General features: G+C 42.4%; 1 protein-coding gene across 1 annotated transcript in view; it reads left to right on the top strand.

The window, feature by feature from the left end:
• CDH17 (cadherin 17) overlaps window positions 1-24,220 on the top strand; it is a 78,009-nt gene that overhangs the window by 40,562 nt on the left and 13,227 nt on the right. The window contains exons 8-14 of the mRNA XM_032249101.1: window positions 581-712; window positions 1,016-1,166; window positions 6,783-6,998; window positions 10,454-10,530; window positions 12,762-12,953; window positions 20,483-20,727; window positions 24,030-24,160. Coding sequence (XP_032104992.1) covers window positions 581-712; window positions 1,016-1,166; window positions 6,783-6,998; window positions 10,454-10,530; window positions 12,762-12,953; window positions 20,483-20,727; window positions 24,030-24,160 — 1,144 coding nt within the window. The remainder of the gene's footprint in view (window positions 1-580; window positions 713-1,015; window positions 1,167-6,782; window positions 6,999-10,453; window positions 10,531-12,761; window positions 12,954-20,482; window positions 20,728-24,029; window positions 24,161-24,220) is intronic.

The following is a 24,220-nucleotide window of genomic DNA, read 5'->3' on the forward strand; positions in this document are numbered from 1 at the left end:
TTTGCCAGGTTGTTTACAAACAACCCTAGGAGCTGGCAGTTGTTCTCATCTCTGAAGTCCCTAAGACTAAATATTTAGGGAAGGAATGTCCTTATTTTTGTATCATTTGTCTTACTTCATGACATGGAGAGGACTTTAGAGTGGACCCTACTGCCCCTGTTCATCTTCATTGGTGAGTGTTAGACGCTCACCACACATCACGGCTTAGTCCTCAGACACTGCCAGCTACAAAGTACATTTTGTTTCTTAAATTGATGTTTCATGGATAGGAAGCTTTCACAGTCAGACTTCTAAAAGAAAGCAACCCAGAAACCCTTTAGATGGTTTGTGAAGAATTGCTTTAGAGAAGAAAAATTCCCCGGTGTGCTTTTTTTGAGCAATATAACTTGGTGGTGGGGGTGGGGCAGGGAACAGACTTCTTTTAGGTTGAAAGTGAAAAATGTAATTCAGTTGTTATAAGAAACCACAGACACACAAACAAGGTTGTCAGATATTTCTAGCTGAGAACCAGAAAATTATTTCCTTTCCATTCTCTCTGTCCAAATGTAGCTTTCCTCACAATTGACTTTGGGTCCTGTAGGTGCGGTGGAATGATCCTGGTGCACAATATTCCTTAGTTGACAAAGAGAATTGGCCAAGATTCCCATTTTCGATTGACCAGGAAGGAGATATTTATGTGACTCAGCCCCTGGACCGAGAAGAAAAGGATGCAGTGAGTAAAAGAGAAGAGTTTCACAGGCAACAAGACAAAGTCCCATGCTCATCCACAGTTGAGAGCAAAATGGATTTTACTTAAAACACACACACACACCCTCCAGTCTTCAGCATATTATTGGTTTTCAAAGACATGATAATTTTCACATAATTCTGACCCCTCTCATTTTTTCTTATTTCCCAGTTTTAAGTAAATTAAAAATAAGGGAGTAAATGACATAGAAATGAAACGGCTATTTTCTCTGCCTTTTGCAGAGGGTGGTGGGTGAGTCTTGTCTTAACTCTGACTTTCCTGTTGTAGTATGTTTTTTATGCAGTTGCAAAGGATGAGTATGGAGAAGCACTTTCATACCGCCTGACGATTCATGTAAAAGTTAAAGACATTAATGATAATCCACCTACATGCCCATCACCAGTAAGCGTATTTGAGGTCCAGGAGAATGAACGACTGGGTAAGAAATGAGAGCTGCCTAATGCTGTGTAACTGCTTTCCATTTCTCTGCTCTGTTGGGAAAAAGGCAGGAGAATTTATTGGGTCAATAATCCATGTCTTGCACAGCACAGAGGTTGACTGCACCTTGGGAGTCACATGGGTACCATATCTGGGATCAAACATTATCTGAGTAGTATTCTTAAACTGGGGCTTTTATAACAACCACTACCACTACTGCAATTATCACTGCTGTGATTATCCTTACCACTCTCATTGGTATCGTGACTACCTGCACTAATATCTTGTATATGTGTATAGGGATACCTCATTTGCAGGAACTCCCCATATATTATTTGACCACTAATCTCGTTTAAAAGAGGTCTAATCTCATCACATTTGTCAAAGAATCTAAACATTTACATCCAAAGTCAGATACCCTGCAATACGCAAGCAATACCAATGGAAGTTGACTTTTGACCCTTGGACCTCCCTCTCTAAGAAGCTGATAATGTAATTCCAGAGGCTGCTACATGAAGTCCAAGTCCCTCTATTTTTGTCAGTTTTGCTTTGTCTTGCTATGGTTTCTTTTACTGTGTCCTCTGATGGCTTGTTAGTTTATATACAACAGCTCCTATAAGAACATTATAATTTTGGGGAGTTTTATGGCTTCTCTGGGTTTGGGACAGTCCTTGTCTATCTCCCTCTTGGCACTGAGCCCCTTGACTGAGCGACTGGCATTTCTTGAAATGTTGTGTTTTGTTTGGCTGTGTATATTTCAGAGGCTTCCAAGTGTAGCAGACTCTTACGACTATCATTTCTAGAGCTTTGCTGTCCTGTGGACAGATCCTCATATGCCTTGTGGATGGGCTCACATTTTCTTTTGGTCCCTCCATCTCTCACCAGACACACCTCTGGCAGAGTGGGTGCCTCCCTAGAGGCTTGGTGGGTGCTGCTGAAGCTGCTTCCTCACACTGCTCATTATTTCTCTTCTTGCTGTCAGGTGTCCTGTGGGCTGCCTATTGTCAGTGTGTTCTGTGTCACTGTATTTCCTCTTTCATTTATTCCAACTCTTGCCACAACAGGAAGAGTTAATGTCAGCTTGAAGGATTTCAGTTCATTATAAGGAAGAATCTTCTCACAGTGTCAACTGTGCAGCAATAGAATGTGTCACAATAGCCAGCAAACACGTGTGCCATCACACTTTTGGGAAATCTGGGATGGTCTGTGACACTGAATGAAGGTGGAAAGTCTTTGACAACCTTTCTTGACCTTGACATGACACCTCTAGCCTCTTTTACATTGGGTCAAACATTTAGTGCATTTGTTACTTATTTCTGCAAAACAAATTGCCCTAAAGCTTGGCAGCTTAAGACAACAAACATGTATTATGTCACAGTTTCTGTGAGTCAGGAATCTGGGTGCAGTTTAGCTGGGTACCTCTAATTCAGAGTGAGAGTTCTGAGAGAGAAAGGGAATGCGGAGAGAGAAGCACGGCAGAGCAGGAAAGGACAGGTGAGATGGAAGTTAGTCTATGACCTAATCTTGGAAGTGATCCCATTACTTTTGCCATTAGAAACAAGTCGCTAGGCCCAGCCTGCACTCAAAAGGATGGGGTTATGAAAAATCACAAATATCAGGAGATATGGGGATTGCTAGGATCCCTTTTAGAGGCACCTACCTCATTTGGGAAGAGGATAGTGCTGGTTTTCTGAGACTGAAGATGTCATTGTGGGTAGAATAAATTTTGAAGGGGCTCAGCATGCTATTTGCCTCTCTAAAGGTGAGAGTTTATTTTGTAAAAATGTTTCAGAGTCTTTAGTGGACCAGGAATTCTTATAAATCAATGGAGCATATTCTATATGTGTAGCCTGAGAGAGGTACAAGGCAATGCTCCTTCCCCGTGGGGACTTACTATCTAGCTGAGCTGATAGGACATGAGTAGGTGAAAATATTAACAAATAAAACCTTGATAAAGTACTGAGTTAGGCCAGGTGCATGCCTATAATCCTACCCAGCACTTTGGGAGGCCAAGATGGGCAGATCATTTGAGGCCAGGAGTTCAAGTCCAGCCTGGCCAACCCTGTCTCTCCTAAAAACAAAAAACAAAAACAAAACAAAAAACATAGAAAAATTAGCCAGGTATGGTGCTGCATGCCTGTAATCCCAGCTACTTGGGAGGCTTAGGCATGAGAATCGCTTGGACCTGGAAGGTGGAGTTTGCAGTGAGCTGAAATCATGCCACTGCACTCCAGCCTGGGTGACAAAGCAGGACCCCATTTATATGTATATATATGTCTGTGTGTATACACACACATACACACACACACACACGTATATTTTTACTTTTTTTCATTCCCCAGTGTATTTACATTCTCCTGTTTGGTATCTTGTGGAACTCATGTCCCCAAGTGATAGCAACACTAACATTTATACTTGAATCCCACTTGTCCCCAAGTCTTATATGTTCATACGGAAAATTTAGACTCTCATAAAAGCCTCACCTCCCTGAATATTTCTGCATATTTCCAAGAGATGCTGTGTATACTCCTGTATCAGTTTGAGCTGCCACCTGTTCCTGGCCTCAGTCACTCAGAGACATGATTCTCCTTTCACTTCCAACTGATCCACAAGGTCCTCTGCTCCCAGTGAGGGGTGTCCTCTGATGTCTGCAGTCCTCCTGGTGCCTCTAGCAGCATGGAAGTTTCCTGTGGAGTGAGAGGAAGACAGTGTGCTCAGTTTTGTTGTATGTAAAATTTTCCGTGCCACAAAAGAAGTAGCACTCGAATATAAATTTCCTCAGCAAGGCAATTTACTTCTATAGAAGGGTGCGGCTCACAGATGGAGCAATGGCGAGCACACACCTGGACAAGGGAGGGGAAGGGGTACTTATTTCTGACCGAGGTTACCCCTGCTGCTGTGTTGTTCCCCTACTGGCTAGGGTTAGAACACACAGTCTAGTCTAATTCCAACTGGCTATTTTAAAGGGAGCAGTGATATGAGCCAGAGTGGTGGGGTGGGTAGTTTGGCAGAAAGGATGGTTACAAGCAGGTCAGAGCAGGTAACCAGGGATCAAAGCAGGTGACTGGGGGAACAGATGTGAACTACTGATTAGAACTGGTGGAAAAGGTTGTTTACTGAAATTACAAGGAAGTTAAACTTTAAAATGGAGAATTAAAGAATAAGAGCTGAACATGCTGACATACTAATTCTTTGAAGAAAAACTTGGGGTTCACTATATCTAACAGTTTCTTGCTCACCTGCTGAGGGGATAGGGCCACAGCAGGGCTGTTGAGACACCAAAAGACCACAGAATTGAGTAAGATGCTCTTTCATCCCAGCACACAGATGCTTTTCTTGCAAGGGCATATGCATGCATATGCACTAGATACATATTGTCTTCTGTCCTGTTCCTTTTCATGGTCCCTGCGTGCAGCCTGTGAGACATATCTGCATGTGTCCAGCTCCACTGTAGACATAATAGGTACTTTCTTTTTCCTCCCCCAACCCAAAACCAAAAAACCTCAAAATTTCCATATGTGTCAGTGGATGTAAACTGTGTCAGTGGATGGGGGGCGGGGTGTAACTCCAAGAATGGGATGAATTCAAGTTTGAGCTCCTTATTGGGATTCTTGCAGCATATAAAGAGACCCACAATTCCTCCCTCCCAGAGTAGAATGATCTGGAACCTGTCAGAACTCACCCAGAGCTGGGTACAGGACCAAGTCATAGCCATTGGCTTGTAGAACTCCCTGGACTGAAACCCTCACAGGAATAAAATACTTAGGACTGCTAACTACAGCATAGCAGAGAGGATCCTACCTGGTCTCTGCCCTGTGGTCTCTTTGGGGTAGAGTCAGTCTCGCAATTGTTCCATGAAATTGCTTAGAAGAAACCTAGGGTTGGATTCTCTTTGTTTAGTGATTTTGCCGTGTGTATTAGTGTCCTAGGGCTGCAGCAACAAATCACCACCAACTCGGTGGCTTAAAACCACAGAAATCTGTTCTCTCCTAGTCCTAGAGGCTGGAAGTTTTAAATCAAGGTGCTAGCAGGGCCACGTTCTCTCCAGAGTCTCAAGGGGGGAATCTTTACTTGCCTCTTCTGGCTTCTGTTGGCATCTGGTGTTCCCTGGCTACTTAGGGTAGCATAAATCCAACTTCTGGCTTCCTCCTCCATATCACTTCCCGCTCTGTGTGCATCTCTGTGCATTTCCCTTCTTACAGGCGCACCTGTCACTGGATTTAGGACTGCCTCTAAATCCAGGATTATTTTATCTCCAGATCCTTGACTAGTGACATCTGGGAAGACCCTATTTGCAAATAAGTCCCATGCTCAGGTTCTGGTAGACATGAAGTTTTGGGAGGGAGCACTAGGTGTTACAGGCTGAATGTGTCCCCCCTGCCCCCTAAATTATATGTTGAGGTAGTAACCCTCTGTTCCAAACAACATTGTCCTCTCCCTCCCCCAGATTCATATGGTGAAGTTCTAACCCCTAGTACCTCAGAATGTGACTGTATTTGGAGATAAGGTTTTTAAAGAGGTAATTAAGGTAAAATGCCCTTACAGTGGGTCCTAATCCAATATGACTGGTTTCCTTATAAGAGGAAATGTGCTGGGCATCAGAAAACCAGAACTAGTACTGATGTCATCATTTATTACAAAAAAAAAAAAAAAGGAAATGTGGACATAGGGAGGTTCAGAAGGAAGGTGCTATGAAGGCACTGGGAGGAAAAGACAGCCACCCACAAGACAAGGAGAAGGGCCCCAGAAGAAACCAACCCTGGCAACACCTTGATCACAGACTTCTGGGCTTCAGAACTATGAGAAAATAAGTTTCTGTTGTTTGATCCATGATACTTAGTGACAGCCCTGGCTAACTAATACATTATTCAACCCATTACATTGTTGGAAACAGGTTTATAACATTGGGAAAAATCCACACCAAGACAACGGATCACTCATCAAGGCTACCCTACCCTGCAGGAAGGATGCAACTCACTGACAGCCTTGCCATGAGAGCACACCTGAACAGAGGAGACAGGGACATTTATAACTTTCATAAACTGACGTAATTGCCCTACTGCTGTGTCCAGTTTCCATTGGTTGGAATGGGACCTCACATTCTATACTAGATTGGCTAAAAACCTGGAAATTTTCTAAAGAGGTAAAGGCAGAGGAGAACAAAGAAAAAGAGGAGGTAACTTGAGAAATGCTTACAGAAGCGGTAACATTTCCAAATTAGGAAGGGGAATAAGCTATGACCTAAGACTTGCCTGGGCTTGTCCAGGCATGTTAGGGCAAATATCTAGGTTAAAGTGAAGAACTAAGAACACAGGATACACTTATTTATTATGACTAACAGCTACTTTAAGATTATTAGCAAAAGCTTTAAAGTAAATTAATCTTTGAAGAAACTGTTATTCGTAATGAATTAGAAGGAAAGCTTTGAAGAGGAACCTTTTATTTATTCTTATTTCCTACAACATGATAGGATAGAACCAAAATAAATCTAAGAATGTTTGTCTGCTATCCAAAGTTATTCATGGTGTTTTCTAGGAATGTGCTTATCCAGTGAAACTATTTTAACAGATTACATGGAGCCTGTAATGGTTGGACTTCCTCCTTTTCTTCCTCATAGGTAGCAGTATCGGGACCCTTACTGCACATGACAGGGATGAAGAAAATACTGCCAACAGTTTTTTAGCCTATAGTATTGTTGAGCAAACTCCCAAACTTCCCATGGACGGACTCTTCCTAATTGAAAACTTTTCTGGAATGTTACAGTTAGCTAAACAGTCCTTGAAGAAGCAAGATACTCCTCAGTATAACTTAACGGTAGCAGTGTCTGACAAAGGTTAGTATCACATCTGCTGTCTTGAGTACGAATCATTATTTTCCTTCTAGCTATGACTTATTTGCCTGCTCTGAAGTCTGGGATGTTATAGAATGATGCCATTTATACATTCTTTGCTTCCTTTGTGAAACGCACATAGCACAGAGCTGCTGAACATTGTAAAGGCCAGAGCTGCAGCTCAGGCAGCACTGTCATGTCAGTCTGGGTCCTATGAGAAGCAGATGCCAAAAGGAGATTAAATGTGCAAGGATTTTATTGGGGGAGGGCACAAAAAAGGGTGCTTGACCCTGAGTGGAGGGAGATGGGGAAGAAAGGCTGGTGGGAATGTCCTAGATTAGAACAGTCTGAGGAAAGCTCAGCACAGCTGTTGGGGAGACTAAAGTTGGCTGTCAAAGGAGTTCACTGTCTTTGAGAAGGAGCCTTAGGAGCCTTACCATTGCTGCTTTTCTCAGTGACTGGCTGTGGACAGCCCAGAGAAAGGAGGTCTCAGTGCCAATGTGGTAGTGGATTTCAGAGCACAGCAGTGGATTGTCATCAATGAACATCTGCCAGGCACATTCTGCAGACCCTGATCACAAATGGGAAAACTAATTGTATGTCCTAATTCTTGCTTTCAGACTGAAAGGGCTCTACTGTATGAAAGTAGAGGAGAAGTGCATCTGTCAGGAAATTCTGTCTTATCCTTTCAGCTTCTATTTGGCCATTTGACACCATCAGGAGACATTCTTCCCTGTACTCCTTACACGATTGCAGAGCAAGTGGTTCTTAATCTCCATTGGGTCACAAGAGCCTTTGAGAATCTGATGAAAACTGGGCATTCTCAATCAATTGCACACATTGTTAAACAAATGTGCACAGACACACAAAATACCTGGATTCAAAGACAGACTCATTTCAAGGGCACTCAGACTCCTAGATGGTCCTTTGAGTTGACTCGCACTGAATCTTCAATTACTATATAATTCAGTAATTGTTCTGCTGGCAGGCACAGGTATGGAGAACAAACAAGAAATGTTTCACACTGTGCTTCACTTTTCTCTCCTTTACTGGGATATTGAGATACTAAGCAGAACGCAGGTTTAGTAGGTCTCCAACGCAGAACGTTAGAAACCCAGTAATCTGACAAATATTAAGGCCCTAATATTTGCATTATGATGAGATAAAACAGATGTAAGTATAATAAATCTTCCCTATCCACGATGAGCTAACAATTTCACATTAGCAGTCCATTCCTTCAGCAGCTATTCAGCATTTACCTATGTGAGGCACCATGCAGGATACTGAGGAGACATAGACGACTCTGTCCTGAGGGAGCACTCATTCTGGTAGAGGAGATGGACATGTGAGTCACTAAATTGCAAGGAAGTGTATAAGGTAGCCCATGAAGGAAATGTGACTCAATGGAGGGAGAGAACAGGTACAGCTTTCTGGAAGAGGTGTCTCCGAGCTGGGCTTTGAAGGGTGAATATGATAAGTTACAAAATCATGTAGGGCTTATGGGAGAGTGGGGATCCATGTGGAAATGCATAGGGACCTGCAGAAATTTGAAGATAGAGTTTAAAGTGGAAATCAGATTACAAATTGTTTATTTGCATGAATACATCTATAGAAATTATGGACCAGACTATAAAATATATTCAAATATGTGTGTATGTTGATATAACTAAACATTCTGTGCACTACAGAAAATTAGAGACTAGGCTATGAAACACAGTTTTACATAAAACCATCAAGGGCCGTTTACCCAGAAGGCCCACTGCTGGCCAAACGAGATATGTGCAGAGCGGTGAGCCAGGTGTCTGGCACCACTCCCGTCTTCAGCCATTCATGTTGTCTACAAACGTTCTGAGAACCAGCTTGAACTTTAATCAATATCCACTTGCTTGTAATTGGTTGTTAATAGATTCTGCCCCTGGGATCATATCCAGTACATTGAGCACCAGCTCTAGAGTTAAATTACCTGGGAATATTAGTCAGGATCCCAGCAGGAAATGGAGGCTCCCCTCAAAGAGTTTAAAGAAGGAATTATTTGCAAAGGTTGTGGGCAGGGTTAAAGGAAACCAACAGGAGGTGTGAAGCACAGTGAGCAGCATTTTCTGCCCTAAAAGCTGAAGGAGCCAGGGAAGGGAACATCCCCCAAAAGAGCAAGGCCTGTGCTTGTCACTAGAAGCACGGGGACATGACACTCCCAGCCGCACTCCTCCTGTCTTCCCTCCAGTCTCTTGCCAGGCCTCCCATTGGCAGAACCCAACTGTTACCCTCAGGGTGAGGAGGTGCTTTGATGCAGTTCACAAGGTCAGCCCCTTGGGCTATGGAGCAGACAGAGGAATGGACAGTGGCTGAAGGGCAAAGGGAGCCTCTGGGTTTGAATCCTGGCTCCACCACTTGTTAGTTGTGTGACCCTAGTAAGGTTACCTGAACTTCTCTATTGCCTGGCTTCCTCATCTGTTAAATAAATGGGAATGACAATAGCACCTACATCATGAAGTTATCATGAAGATGAATGAATAACTCAGGTAAAGCCATACAGTTGCTGGTATTTAGAGGCCACTAACAATTGTATTATGATGAAAACCTCAGTTCTGTTATTATTCACATTTTATAGATAAACTGTTTATCTGTCACATATATGCTAAGTGACAGAGCCAAAGTCCAAACCGTGAATTCCAAGCTCAGAGTCTTAACCATCACTACAGTGCAGTGTACCCCGGTTCGACCAATAGCAAGCCAACAAAGAACCTGTCATTTTGTTTCTCATTCTCTCTCCCCCGGGCATCCTGTCCCCACCTGTACTCCACACACATTTGGAAGCTAGCTGAAGCTGCTATCTGCCTAGGTCTTGGAATTGTGAAACCCAGCCCTGAAAGCCTGGGTGATTTCTCCAGGGTCCCAGGAGCTACCTCTGTCCCCACCTTGCCTCCTGCAGGCTGGGCAGCCAGACTTGTGAAGAGGCCAATTGTACTGATTCCTCCCTTACTTGGAGAGGAGAGAGCAGGCCCTGAACCTCCCCACCATAGAAGGCAGAGCAGATGTAGGATGGATGTGTTCAGAGGAGAGACAGCAACTGGGATGCTCAGAGAAGCTTTCTGGAAGGAGAGTTTTGCTCTGGACTTTGAAGATTACATAAGTTTCATTAGTCAGAAAAAGACCGCTTCAAAAAAGAAGCCATTCTGCTCAGGAACAAACCTTACCTAAGCTTACTTAGGAAGACGGCAGGTGGACAGCAATGAAAAACCCAGAAAAATCTCTCTTAGATCTATCTTTAGCCACCCTGCCCCACACTTAGTGAGCCCACTTGGGTACAGGTGGGAAGCAGATAACCCACTCTCTGCATAAATTGCATGTCAATTGCAAAATTGTGGCTACTCCACTTGCTAAGTATTTTCTTGTGGATTTCTGATTTTAATGTATGATTTTCAGTGAAAATTTCTATGACCTATGACTTTGATTTTCAGATTTCAAGACCCTTTGTTCTGTGCAAATCAATGTTATTGACATCAATGATCAGATCCCCATCTTTGAAAAATCAGATGTGAGTAGTTGCCATTGTTTTTTCTTTACTTTGTTCATATTACTTGACCCCTTCTTCTGGGTTAAAGACACAGACAGTAGTTAAGAAAAATGCCAGGCTTAATGGGTAACCTTGGTCAGTTCACCAATAACCCAGATGCCATCTTCAGTGGAATTCTTTGGGGAACACTAACATTTACTGTTATAGGTGTCTGGGAACATCTGTTTATAAACTCCTGCCAACAGCTAATTTATTCCAAGGGCTGCTTAAAAACAACAACCACAATCTTTGTCAAATTGAAAAAAGTTGAATGGCTGCTTGCAGGTTGTCATTATACATTTTGTGTATTAGGGCAATAAATAGATTACTTCTAGTTCTCAAGCATTTTTGGTCAAAAATTTAATATTTGGAATATTGGCAATTTAATTTGTAATGATTGGGTAAGAGAAAGGGAGGAGAAAAAAATGAATCTCTGATGTAAGCCAAAGAAAAATGTGCCCAAGACATTTGAGAGAATTAGAATTGGACAGAAAGTAAAAAATCAGTTGAGAACCTCAAGAAAAATACAAATTACTATTTTCTTGTCATTGATATGGAATTCAGACTTGATGATGACTTTATCATTGTTTCCCTTAGGAGGGAAGTCCCCACTTATTTATTTTGAAGGAGCAAGAAGCCCATTTGACTAGACTGTTACATCATGTTTAAAGTCAGTTATGAGGCAGCCCAGAGCCTTTTGATGATGTTCATAAATCAAAACAGGGACAAGGCTGTGACAAAGAAGGGAATTGATTTATGAGGGGGATGGGGGTGGGAAGAGGTGTGAGTGGACATGTCTTGTATAACAGGCACTGAGGTTCAGCAGGCATCAAATAAAGAACTCATGTCTTCTCAGCCTCCATTCTCTTGGGCATTTGATTCTTTCCTAACTTTATGACCTCCTGCCTTTCATTGAGACAGTGTTTTTTAGATTGAGGGTAAGAATCCTGTACTTGGTGTCTCACAGCTGAAATACTTATCTAGCTACAGAGTGAACCTACTTCTTTCAATGCTGTGATCCTCTCTCCTGAACCCTACTTATAACCCTCTTTAGGATCATGAGGCCAAGAGAGATGATCTAGAGGATTTTCAGCAGAGTGGGAGATGGTCTAGGCCAGTGTTCAAGAGCACAGGCTTTGGAGTTGCACAAACATGGCTTTGAATCCCAATCTTGTGACCCACTAGCTGTGGGACCCTCAGTGGGTTTAACTTCTCCAAGCCTTTGCTCCTCATAAGTGGAGATGGTAACACAACTACTCCATAGGGTGTTTTGTTGCTTTTCCTTATTGAGCACTTGCTATGTGCCAGGCATTTAGAAGCTTTACATGTATTGTCTCCCTTAATGCCCACAGCAAACATGAAGTAGGTTCTATTATCGTCGTCTACATTGGACAGATGATAAAACTGACACTTAAAGAAGTGATATAACGCCGAGCGCAGTGGCTCATGCCTATAATCCCAGCACTTTGGGAGGCAGAGGTGGGCGGATCATGAGGTCAAGAGATCGAGACCATCCTGGCCAACATAGTGAAACCCCATCTCTACTAAAATATAAAAATTAGCTGGGTGTGGTGATGCACATCTATAGTCCCAGCTACTAGGGAGGCTGAGGCAGTAGAATTGCTTGAACCTGGGAGGTGGGGGTTGCAGTGAGCTAAGATCACACCACTACACTCCAGCCTGGCGCCTGGTGACAAAGCGAGACTCTGTCTCAAAAAAAAAAAAAAAAAAAAAATGAAGTAACTTGCTTCAAGCCACCCAACAAATAAGAAGCAAGCCTACGATTCATATTCAGGCTGTTAAAGTTCAAGCTTTTAATCAACCTCTATCCCTTTGTTGATTCCAGAATTAATTAAATAATGTAAATAAAGTACCTACCACATGATAGATACTGCATACATGGTGGCTATTTATTTATATCATTACTACTACATTAATTAAGTTTTTAAACAAATTAGATATGGGAGGGGGAATTTGTTTTAGAATCCAACCAGTAGCTCTCTGAGATATTGTGTTCTTTGGTACAATAGATATCAGCTCATGAGTATGAGCTGTTAAAATCAACTGCAACATATTCATCAATAGGAAGAAACATGCCCCATGAAGACATGCAAACTATGGCTTATGTTTATTCTGAAACCAGAGAGATAAGTTTGTCCTTTGGCTTTGATGACAACAAACCTCATTGTTTCCTTCTCCCATTTTCTCCATAGTATGGAAACCTGACTCTCACTGAAGATACAAAGGTTGGGTCCACCATCTTAGCCATCCAGGCCACGGATGCTGATGAGCCATTTACCGGGAGTTCTAAAATTCTGTATCATATCACAGTGGGAGACAGTGAGGGACGCCTAGGGGTTGACACGGATCCCCACACCAACACCGGATATGTCATAATTAAAAAGGTAAATAGCCCATTTATTTAATAGAATTTAGTGTAAGTGTGTTCCATGCAATATTTGGGACACACGTATACTAAAAAGTTGTTTGTTATTTATCTGAACTACAATCTAACTAGGTGTTCTATGTTTTTATTTGCTAAATCTGCCAGCCCTGCAAGGGGTCAGGAATGGCACTGGGGGCCTCGCTTTCACGTCCCCCTTTGCAAATGTGAGGTGTTGGGTTGGATGAGCCTGCTGTAAATGCTTTATTGTAATGTGCCAGGCAGAGATACCTCTTGAATAATGAAACTACTGGGTCTCCTTTCAAGGTTTAACCGACAAGTTTCTTTTCAATGCCCTCCCTGCTGCTTTACTTTCATCTTTTACTGTATTGCTAGACTTGTTCTGTCACTCCCTCTGTAAGGACTGGGTAATCTGGAGTCAAAGCCTTAATTACCTTGGTTCCTGTCTCTTTGTACAGGATCCTCCTAACCCTCCCTCAGTCTACTCCTGTCCCCTGCCACGTACACCTGAATCTTGACTCTTCTCTATGGCTGCCCCATCTGTGTAAGAGCACGTCATGGGTTTACCAGATGACTCAATTGGAAGCAGCACTCAATGCCATCCAATGTACTTACAGTTAAGATACTTTCCTAGGGGAAAGAGTAAAACCTCGCTGTTAAAAAGGGTCAGAGAGAATCTGCAAGGGCAGCTAATTGTTTAAGGTTTTCAGCGCAGTGTGCTAGAAGCTGCAAAAGAAAGCTCTGGAGTACAGGTTTGAGCCAGGATAGAAGAAAACCGAAAGTGGAGCCTAACAATGAAGACAGAATAGAATAATTTCACAGAAAATGGACAGAAGCACAGAGAAAAAAGCATGAGTGCTGAAGCAAGCCCTCAGACAGAGTCTTGAAATTCGGATCCCATTGTTATCAGACATTCCAGCTCGAACCAAGGGCCCTGCTGCATTTCAGCAGAGGTTTCTGTGGACCAGCTCAAAGCCTCGGCCTTGTGTGTGAGTCTGACATTTGGAAACGGCACCGTGACAACCTCCCATTGTGCTCATAGTGGTCTACGTGGAGAGAAGAAAGGATAAAAGAAAGGGCAGTTGTCAGAGCTTGCAGTGGGTTGATGTGTTCTTTTGCAGGTGATGGGGGGCAGCTTTCTTCTACCCTTTTGCAGGACCAGAGTGTTCAGAACCACTGTGTGAATAATTTTTAAAAGTTTAAACTAGGAATCTGAAGGAAGATAGAGGCCTATCTATCCCAGTATGACCAAGGCCCACATGTCAGCATTTTTTAAACAATGGTTTAACTTGGCCATTTGTGGTTAATGGGCCCTTTTAGGGAGATGTTGGCACCTACCTCAATGATTAGCGGTGGGTGAGAGGTGTAAGTATCCTCCCTCACAACCTGACATGAGAGGTATGCTACAGTAGAGTAGGCCTTTGACCAAACTTTGTCACATCCTTATTTTGTATGTGGCTCTATTTCAAGTGTCTAGAATGTCTCTTGGCATACAGGTTAAATAAATATTGCTTGACTTAATGAATAAATGAATTCTGTCCCATATACAATTATTAACAAGCAGACACATAAGTGATCATCCAACCTGTGCTTTAGACCTGTGACATCTCAGCTCTCTGTCCCTTGGACACTGTGAAAGCAATTCCTTAAGCCAGTGGATTTGTTCAACCATTCAGGGGTGAGTGATAACTGGCAGAACAGAACTGAGCCCTGGAACCCTGAAGGGTACAATCTGCTGGTCAGGCCAGATGTTTACACTCCTGTTCACAATGACTAAGGGATACACTTTACTTTTAACCAAACAGCACTTTTTTTTTTTTTTTTTAAACAGGTACAGTGCCACAATCATAGCTCACTGCAGCCTCAACGTCCTGGGCTTGAGCAATCCTCCCACCTCAGCCTCTTGAGTAGCTGGGGCCATAGGCGTGTGCCACCACACCCAGCTAATTTTTTATTTTTGTAGAGGTGGGGTCTCCTTATGTTGCTCAGGCTGGTCTTGAACTCCTGGGCTCAAATGATCCATCTGCACCTCAGCCTCCCGTGGTGCTGGGATTACAAGTATGAGCCACTGCGCATGGCCCAAAGTGCATATCTCAGGCACCACTCATATCACCAAGAACATTTATTTGTGAGATCACTTTGCTAATTAACAAATTTAGTTCTGATTGAGATAGTGTTGGGTGAAGGACTATCATATATCTTGGATATAGCTCTCTGATTAGGTTCTCTCAGATGCTAAGCAACAGTCAGCCCTGGGCTGTGGATTCTTGATTAGGATACACCAAATGTTAGCCAATTCCCCGCCTAGGATATAGAATAAAAGCATAACAAATGTATGTATTCATACCATTTGTTATTAAAGTGTTTTAAATTAATTATAGACTGTATAATATGGTTTTTATGTACGCCTTTGTCTTCTAAATCCTTGCCTATTAAGCCATAAAGGGACTGCCACTGTTCAGAACCACTGTGTTAATAATTTTTAAAAGTTTAAACTAAGTTTGTTAAATACAATTATATCTCTTACAGTTCATCTGAATTACAGATGTGCTAATCAAGGTAAAATTCACTGAGGGTCTCATATATGGCAACTGTAGTCCATTTCCATTAAACTCTCTTTTGCCTCTCCCACTGACTCTAAGGGAGGCAGAGATTCAGGCCCACAGCAAGGTACAGTCAGGCCTTCTGGTGATGGCAGAGCTGGCAACTTGACTCCAGGCCTCCAGCTCCTCTCATGAAATAATTTCTGGGAGGCCTGGAGTTGCCACTTACCAGCTTGTGGCCTTGACCAAATGATGTACCCTCTCAGGTCCCAGTTTTCCAATTTGTAAAAATGGGTAAAATGGTAGCACCTTTCTAGTAAGGGTGTTGAAGAATTAAATGCAAAAATATATATGTAGTTCCTAACACAGCATCCAGCAGGTTGCAAACTTAATAAACATGTGGCATCACTTGATTCTAATTAGTCAGAGCCAGGATTCTACCTGTGGACAGGTATGCTTTTCCCTGTTGCCTGCAGGGACCAAACTTGCCTAATTTAAGAGTCAAATGGTGCATACTGAGGACTGCGGCCTTAGCCTCTCAAGAGGAAAGCCTGGAAATGACTAATTTTGGCAAGTGCCGAAAGTGACGCTTCAGATTATACAAGTGTCAGAAATGCTCCCTGCTCTGTATTCACTGCTGCCCAAACTCCAGCCTCTCATGTGGTTGGTTATCATGCTCTCAGGACCAAACGTGTGTCCTGAGCAGGAAAGCTATTTCTTTGAGCCCTGCCTGGCTCAACAACAACTCTCCTGGGATCCTCCTTCTTGAAATTCAGGGTTCTGCCATTTTTTTTTTAACTTGCAAATTTTGTCACTTCTCCACTATGACTGATCCTTTTGAATTCTCAGTTCACTAGCTATTTTTAACTGGCCCAAGTGTCATCTGGAAAACTCATGTGCGCACTTTGATCTCATCAGTGATCCCTGGTGAAAATGGTAAATATCCCAGTCTCAAGCCCTCTCCTTCAGCACTTTCTTTGTTTCCAGGTTGAATCTGAATCACTAGGTTTGGCCTTTCAGGCAGTTGTGTGCACAAAAGGAATCGTGGTATGAGTAGGTTTTTTCAGCTAACTTGAATACATCTTGCTAGATGGGACTGACTTGCCTTGGCTTTGCAGTCATATCCCCATGTCATGAAACATAATGCATGTGGCCAGACAACGCTTGTTCTTGGTTCAGCTCTGTTGATCACCATTTGCTAGTTTAGCATCTTCCATTTCTAATGATTTCTCCAGATTTTGTTTCGTGTTTTTCCAGGTGTGGAAGTTACATGGACAGAATTCTCAATGGCAGCCTGCTGCTTTTCATTCATTCTTCCAACCTGTGTTTAGGGAGCACTGACATTGCCTCCTGGCTGGTCTCCCACCCCAGTGTGGATCACCTCAAATCCATACCCCACGCAGCTGCTCCTGGAGCTCTTTCTAAAACACAGATCTGACGTTGGTAGTCAAGGGTGAAGTTCCAGCTCCTCAGCTTACCATACAGTCTTCTCTTTCCACGCTCAGCCTCACACGTTCTATTCTGGTAACACAGGCTGCTTCTCATTTGCACACATACACTGTCTCATTTCTTTAAACCCTTGTCTCTGGGGCCACAGTGATGGGATGGGGAAAAGCCAAGGAGGGCGCTTAGGTCCTGCTTGGTGGTGAGGTTGGATGCACATGCTCTGCTTGAGCATATGGACAGCTGTGCTGCCTGCCGGGGCCTGTACTCAGCTGGACGATCTAGGAACAGAGAGCTGTGTCCTTTGTCCCCATCACAAGCTCATTCTGGGGGCTGCTGCCTTCCTGCTTGGTCTACTAGGCTTTTATCTCAACTGGACAGTTCTGCTGTCATCTCCTGGGACAGGGAGTGGGTCCCTGTGAGTCAGAAGCTTCAGCTTGCTCCCCTGACCCCTGCTCCAGGGGAGAAGCCCTAATTGAACCATGGACTATGTGCAGTGATCATGAGGTTGTCGAAGGCCAAGCCCTGCAGACAGAGTGGGTGCTTATCACCATAAACAACCTCTTTTGTCACACTTAGCTGGCTGACATGATTTTATATCTTACATATTTGAACAAATTTCAATTGCTTCTTCTATCTCAAATGACCTGAGTCTTTACACACGGTTCCCACCCTTCCACGTGAAAAATCGTCTCACAGCACTTATGAACTAGAGTGTGAGTCACAATGGTGTATGTTGGTGCATGCATGGGGGAAGAGGGTTCTGGAGGGTGAGGATGTTCTCCAGAATCTCCTCTTCATGGAGGCCCTCAAGGACCAGGCCTTTCTGGTCTTTGTATTCCTGACCGTTCCCCTATGGGCACTGCATGCTGGGGAAGAGATGAGAAGCAAAGATGAGTATGATGCGGTTCTTCCTCTCACAGAGCTTAGGGTCAGTGAAGATCTAAAACAGACCAACAGTTAGATCTGTTAGGTGCTATGAGACTGCAGAGGATGTGCAGCTTGTCAGTTTGAGGATTGAATTTAGGGATGAGGAAGCAGACATGGAGAGGACAGCAGTGAGCCCACTCCTGAAGAGCTAGGAGGAGTACTCTTGGGTAGCCCTAACTGTTCAGTTCTGCCTCATATGAACCCAAAATTGGTTCCTTGATGTTCATTCCTGGTTCCATCTGGCATTTCTTCAGCAGATCATCTGTCATCTCCATTTCCATCTCCCATCCTCTATGGGTTTAAAATCTTTGATTTGGGGGCTTGAGTTTTGAGGCCCCTGGAAAGTTATTTCCCATAAAAAACAGAAGTCTGTATGTAAGCATTTCCCAAGCTGTCACCTGAGAACTGTCTTGGGAGCATCAATACATTCCTATTGAATAAATGAAGTATCCCACAGCTAAATAAATTTGAGGCATTCCATGTTCTAATTCCTCTTCTAAGACACATTAGCATAGTGCAAGCTCTGATAAGTTCTGCAGAAAAATACTTTTTCATGGCTCTGTAATCATTCTGAGAAGGCTTTTGCTGACACTGGATTGAGAACCGCTTCTATGAAAGTCTGTCTTGTTTATAATTGACAAATAAAAATTGTATAGGAGTACAACATGTTTTGAAATATGCATACATTGTGGAATGGCTAATTAGGGCTAACTAGCATCTGCATTACCTCACATACTTATCATTTTTGTGATGAAAATACTTATGATCTACTCTCTCAGTGATTTTAAAGTATACACCATATTGTTAACTATAGTTACCACATTGTACAATAGATCTTTTAAACTTATTCCTCCTAACTGAAATTTTGCAAGCTTTTACTAGCACTCCCCAATCTTCTCACATCCCAGCTCCTGGTAATCACCATTCTACTCTCTAAGTTCAACACTTTAGATTCCACTTACAAGTGAGAACACGTAGTATTTGTCTTTTCATGCCTGGCTTATTTTGCTTGCCATAATATCCTCCAGATTTATCCATGTTATCACAAATGACAGAACTTCTTTCATTTTTAAAGCTGAATAGTATTTCATTGTGTGTGTGTGTGTGTGTGTGTGTGTGTGTGTGTGTGTGTATCTCACATTTTGTTGATCCATTTGTTATTGGGCATTTAGGCTGATCCCATGTCTTGGCTATTATGAATAATGCTGCAGTGAACATAGGAGTGAGGATTTCTCTTTGACATACTGACCTTATATACCCAGTAGTGGGATTGCTGGATCATATGGTAGTTCTATTTTTAATTGTTTGAGGTTCTTTCATCCTGTTTTCCACAGTGGCTGTTGTAATTTACATTCTCACCAACAGCGTACAGGATTCCCTTTTCTCCACATCCTCGCCAATGTTTGTTTTTTGTCTTTTTGATAATAGTCATTCTAACAGGTGTGAGGTGATAGCTCATTGGGGTTTTAATTTGCATCTCTTTGATGATGAGTAATGAGCATTTTTGCATATAACTGTTGGCTACTTGTATGTCTTCTTTTGAGAAATGACTATTCAGGTCCTTTGTCTACATTTTAAACAGGTGGTTTTCTTGCTACTGAGTTGTTTGAGTTCCTTAAATTTTTTTTTATTAACCCTTTTTCAAAAGTGTATTTGCAAATACTTTCTCCCAATATGTAAGTTGCCTCTTCACTGTTTCCTTTGCTATGTGGAAGCTTCTTAGTTTAACGTAATACAATTTGTTTATCTTTGCTTTAGTAGTCTGTGCTTTGGGGGTCACACCTGAAAGATCATTGCTAGGCTAGGCATAGTGACTCATGCCTATAATCCCAGCATTTTGGGAGGCTACAGCGGGCAGATCACTTGACATCAGGAATTTGAGAACAGTCTGGCCAACATGGCAAAACCCCCATCTTTACTAAAAATAAAAGGATGAGTTTTCTCTCTCCATCTCAAGAAATGGCTTGCCCTTCTGTCACAGGATAGCACAAAGTCCTCAGCAGGTGCTGGTGCCATGTTCTTGGGCTTTCCAGCCTCTAGAACTGGGAGCCAAATAAACCTCTATTCCAGCTGTGCATGGTGGTTCATGCCTGTAGTCCCAGCACTTTGGGAGGCTGAGGTTGGCAGATTGCTTGGGGTCAGGAGTTTGAGACCAGCCTGGCCAACCTGGTGAAATCCCACCTCTACTAAAAATACAAAAATTAACTGGGCATGGTGGCTACTCAGGATACTGAGGCAGGAGAATTACTTGAACAAACCTGGAAGACAGAACTTGCAGTGAGCCAAGATCGCACCACTGCATTCAAGGCTGGGTGACAGAGTGTGAGGCTCCATCTCAAAAATAAAAAATAACAAAAGATCATTGCCAAGACCAATGTCAGAAAGTTTTCTTCTAGTGGTGTTATAGTTTTAGTCTTATGTTTTAGTCTGTAATCTATTTTGAGTTGATTTTCATATATGGTATGAGATAGTCTAATTTCATTCTCTTGCATGTGGATATCCAGTTTTCCCAATATCATATGTTGAATAAATGAGAGTTTAAGAAGCATAGGGAATGAATCTTTTAAGGGAGCTAATCACCCCAAAAATAATTTTCTCTTTTTTTCCTACACAGCCTCTTGATTTTGAAACAGCAGCTGTTTCCAACATTGTGTTCAAAGCAGAAAATCCTGAGCCTCTAGTGTTTGGTGTGACGTACAATGAAAGTTCTTTTGCCAAGTTCACGCTAATTGTGACAGATGTGAATGAAGCACCTCAGTTTCCCCAACATGTATTCCAAGCAAATGTCAGTGAGGATGTAGCTATAGGCACCAAAGTGGGCAATGTGACTGCCAAGGATCCAGAAGGTCTGGACATAAGGTAAGGGGGGCAGGCCTGGCTGCGTGGTCACTGAAGCCAGTGGGAAGGAGGAGGAGCTGGCCTGTACTGACTCCAGGGTTGACAAGCACAGCATGCTCAGCAATGATGAGCTTGGCCCTGGTTTAGGAAGGTGTCAACCCCTGGGGGACATTCCAAGGGATGGTGGTTCATCAATAAGCATCCAGGCTCAGACAAGGGGGAAGTGGCGTGAGATTCCATTCCAGCCCATGAGCTTCAGGTCCCAGCTGAGAGCTGGACAGTTCAGGAGGTGAGGTTCACCTCTGAGAGACTCAATGAACCAGAACCTGTGTCTGAGCCAGTTATCTGGGCTGGGGCTTAGGAAAGGGTTCCAGCCTCAAAGGCGTATTGGAGTTCTAGACAGAGACACAAAGCCCATAGCCCAGGCCACCTTACAGGGCTGAGGGAATCTTCTGGATGTAGGATGCATAGGTTCCTTGGCTCCAAAGAGCTAGTCTGGGGCACCCCTGGAGAAGCTGGTGTTCTGACTGAGGTGGCTAAACAAAATGTGTAAATATTTCCATCTTAGTAATTCCCCTGCTTTTTGTTCAGTTCAATAGGACCCACACAGATTTGCCTTAAAAAGTACAATGATGATGAATTTGTTTAAGATATATACATTTGTATATATCTGTATAATATCTATAAAACCTTTAAGTTCATACAGTTAAGTATGTAGATAAGACTTGGACTCAGATCTTTTGCTGCTATTATGCAACATTACACCACCTGTCTATGGGATAAAAAATATTTCAGCATGACTTAAATCACACATCACACCACCTGTCTATGGCTATGAATGACAGACAATTCCTTAAGTTTCTCTGAACGTCTGGAGGGAGTTTTGTCTCCCATTGAGCTGTCCTTCAAGCATTCAGATTCACCTCTGAGACCGTTATCTGATCATTGAGAAGTAAAGTTACCACCTACAGTTTCACTCTCTAACTACTTCTGCAGTTTTATAGAGCAGAAAGAACAGTGGGGGGTATACTCAGTGGTTTAGTGTAGATACTACTGAGTCAAAAATTATGAGAAGACACAAAATGTTATAATGTATACAACCATTTATTTAACAAAAGCTCCTACCTTCTTCATGAAAATGCTATAAAAATTATCTATCAGCTGGGCACGGTGGCTCATGCCCGTAATCCCAGCACTTTGGGAGGCTAAGGTGGGTGGATCATGAGATCAAGTGATCAAGACAATCTTGGCCAACATGGTGAAACCCTGTCTCTACTCAAAATACAAAAATTAGCTGGGTGTGGTGGCACATACCTGTGGTCCCAGCTACTTGGGCGGCTGAGGCAGGAGAATCACTTGAACCAGGAAGTTCGAGGTTGCAGTGAGCCAAGATTGTACCACTGCACTCCAGCCTGGTGAGAGAGCAAGACTCTGTCTCAAAAAAAAAAAAAAAAATCATCAGCCAAAGACATGAATAAAAAGTTTAGTTTATAAGTGAGAAAAATAAAGGCATGTAAGAAAATTCTTGTGATGGAAAAAGGAAAGGAGGTCATATACATTGAGGTCAGAAAGAGGAGGTTAGCATGGGAGACTGAGAAGAGGTGTTCTGTAAGCTACAATTCCAGAAGACAAATGAAGAAAGTATTTCAGGGGTAAGGAATAATCAATAGCTCAGACATGAGTAATAAGTCTGTTAAGAATTAAAGATGACTCCAGTGTTGGCCTGAGTAATTTATTTCTCAAGTTCCACAAATTTGAAATCTATTAGCACCCAACAGATCTGAATACAGTCCTTCAGCAAATATTATAGATTATTTTCTTGAAATATATTCAGAGTCCACATGCTTCTCCCTGCTTCCAGCCTACTCCAAGGTACCACCATGTCTGTTCTGGATTCGCCCTTGCCCCTGCCATCCCTCGCCCCACCCTGAATCTACTCACTGAATTGCAATCAGTGACCCTCTAAAAAAGTAAATCAGATCATCTGACTCCTCTTTCAAAACCCTCCAAAGTATTCCCATCTCTTTCAGGATGAAACTCCAAGTATAAAGAGTTTCATATTCATTACCCATATATATAACTTAACACAGTGCTTGGCATATGGAATATACTAAAAAAAATTTAGTAAATTTTTAATTCCCACATTGTGGGAAATCAACATATAATTTTTAAATCACTCTTATTCTTGGACATGTAGTTGCTTCCAGTATATTACAGAAAATGTTTTGAATAGATGTATGCATGTAATTCTTTTTAAACTTTGATTAAATTGGGTTTTTTTAGGTAGCATTTCCAGGAGTGGAATTATTTGGTCTAAAGATATGGACAAGCTTATAACTATGATGTGTTGCTTTTTAAAGGACTGTGCCATTGGTTTTCCTGTGGTTCTAGTCTTGTCTCTCTCAACTTCATCTTCCACATGCCTACCAGTGAGCTCTGGTGAAAACACAAATATGACCAGGTCACCTTCCTGCTTAAATCATTGGCTGGCTGCCCACTGCTTCTTATGATCTGGCTCGCCTTTTGCCATCTTCTGCTTCCCATGTATACATAGCCCAACACTGCTGAAACGCCTGGTCCCACACTCACCATGCTGCTCCTTGGCCCTTGGTACTTTAGCTCACACATTCCTTCTGTTTGAAATGTCCTCTTCTTGCCTTTAACCTCTGCTCCTTAGAAAGCCTTTGCTTATTCCTATAAACTTCTCTTGGATTCCATAGGGCCCCCCTCTGTTGTATTTGCCACGTTATTGGAATTATCTGTTCATCTACCTCTTCTACTTGCCTACGTGCCCCTTTTTGTAACCTCTGCCCTTGGTCCACTGCCTGATCTCCACACTCAATAGATGTTTGTTGGATGAGGAATTCACTGCATTACCAGGGTCTATGAGTATCAACCCATCTCGCCCAATGTTTCCACCATTGGGTGTTCAAATTTTCTAGATGGGTGGTTTGCTAAGAGGTTTTAAAGGATAGCTCTGGGTTTCTTTAATTTGAATTCTTTGATCACCATAAAAGTTGAACTACTTTCCCCAGAGGTTGTGAACTATACCCTTCCTAACACAAGCACAAACACCACGTTGTAAGGATGAACAAATCCTCCTTTTGAAGATGAAATGAAAACAAAGCATTAATAACAGATCTTTTAAATATGTTGTAAATAATGTACAATTGATAATACTGAGATTATCATTACGAGCATTATCATTTGTACTTACAACATATTTAAAGGATGCACAAACATATTTAGTTGATGCATGAACTATCTTCACATTTTCATGCAAAGTAATGTGGGCTTTCTTTTGCTCTTTTCATTTGATGAAGATATTCACTGAGAGGAGACACAAGAGGTTGGCTTAAAATTGACCACGTGACTGGTGAGATCTTTAGTGTGGCTCCATTGGACAGAGAAGCTGGAAGTCCGTATCGGGTACAAGTGGTGGCCACCGAAGTAGGTAAGCAAATAAAAGGAACATATATTATCAGAAGATACATGAGTTGAAATGTGAGGGAAG

The sequence above is a fragment of the Sapajus apella genome, unplaced genomic scaffold, assembly GCF_009761245.1.
Source record: "Sapajus apella isolate SASKATOON/1434 unplaced genomic scaffold, GSC_monkey_1.0 scaffold3, whole genome shotgun sequence".
Classification (NCBI taxonomy): Eukaryota; Metazoa; Chordata; class Mammalia; order Primates; family Cebidae; genus Sapajus; species Sapajus apella.